We start from the raw sequence: 263 nt of genomic DNA, 5'->3' as shown, positions 1-263 counted from the left end.
GGAGGTGAAGGCCGAGACGCTGCGGAAGGACACCGGCAAGGCAGAGGCCAAGGCTCCTGCCAAGACCCCGGCCCGGAAAACACCGGTCCCGGAGATGCGCAAACCCCTGGCCAAGGCCGGCAGCATCAAGAAACCCCCCTCCAAGAAGGAGCCGGAGAAGCCCAAGGCCAAAACCCCCCGGGAGGCAAGCGCCAAGAAGGAACCGGGGCCCTCGGACGGTTCCAAGTCCTCCTCCCCCGAGGACATGCTGCCCGAGGCCGAGC

At 67.7% G+C, this 263-nt stretch overlaps 1 protein-coding gene across 1 annotated transcript in view; it reads left to right on the top strand.

Moving 5' to 3' along the window:
- MAP1S (microtubule-associated protein 1S) overlaps window positions 1-256 on the top strand; it is a gene marked incomplete at both ends in the record, with an annotated part of 1,653 nt that extends 1,397 nt beyond the window's left edge. Inside the window, 1 exon segment of the mRNA XM_010154899.1 lies at window positions 5-256. Within this exon segment, the coding sequence (XP_010153201.1) occupies window positions 5-256 (252 nt within the window).
- Window positions 257-263: the final 7 nt, after the last annotated feature.

Source organism: Eurypyga helias, unplaced genomic scaffold (assembly GCF_000690775.1).
Source record: "Eurypyga helias isolate BGI_N326 unplaced genomic scaffold, ASM69077v1 scaffold20357, whole genome shotgun sequence".
In the NCBI taxonomy this organism is placed as follows: Eukaryota; Metazoa; Chordata; class Aves; order Eurypygiformes; family Eurypygidae; genus Eurypyga; species Eurypyga helias.
This window is presented reverse-complemented; position numbering and strand designations above follow the sequence as displayed.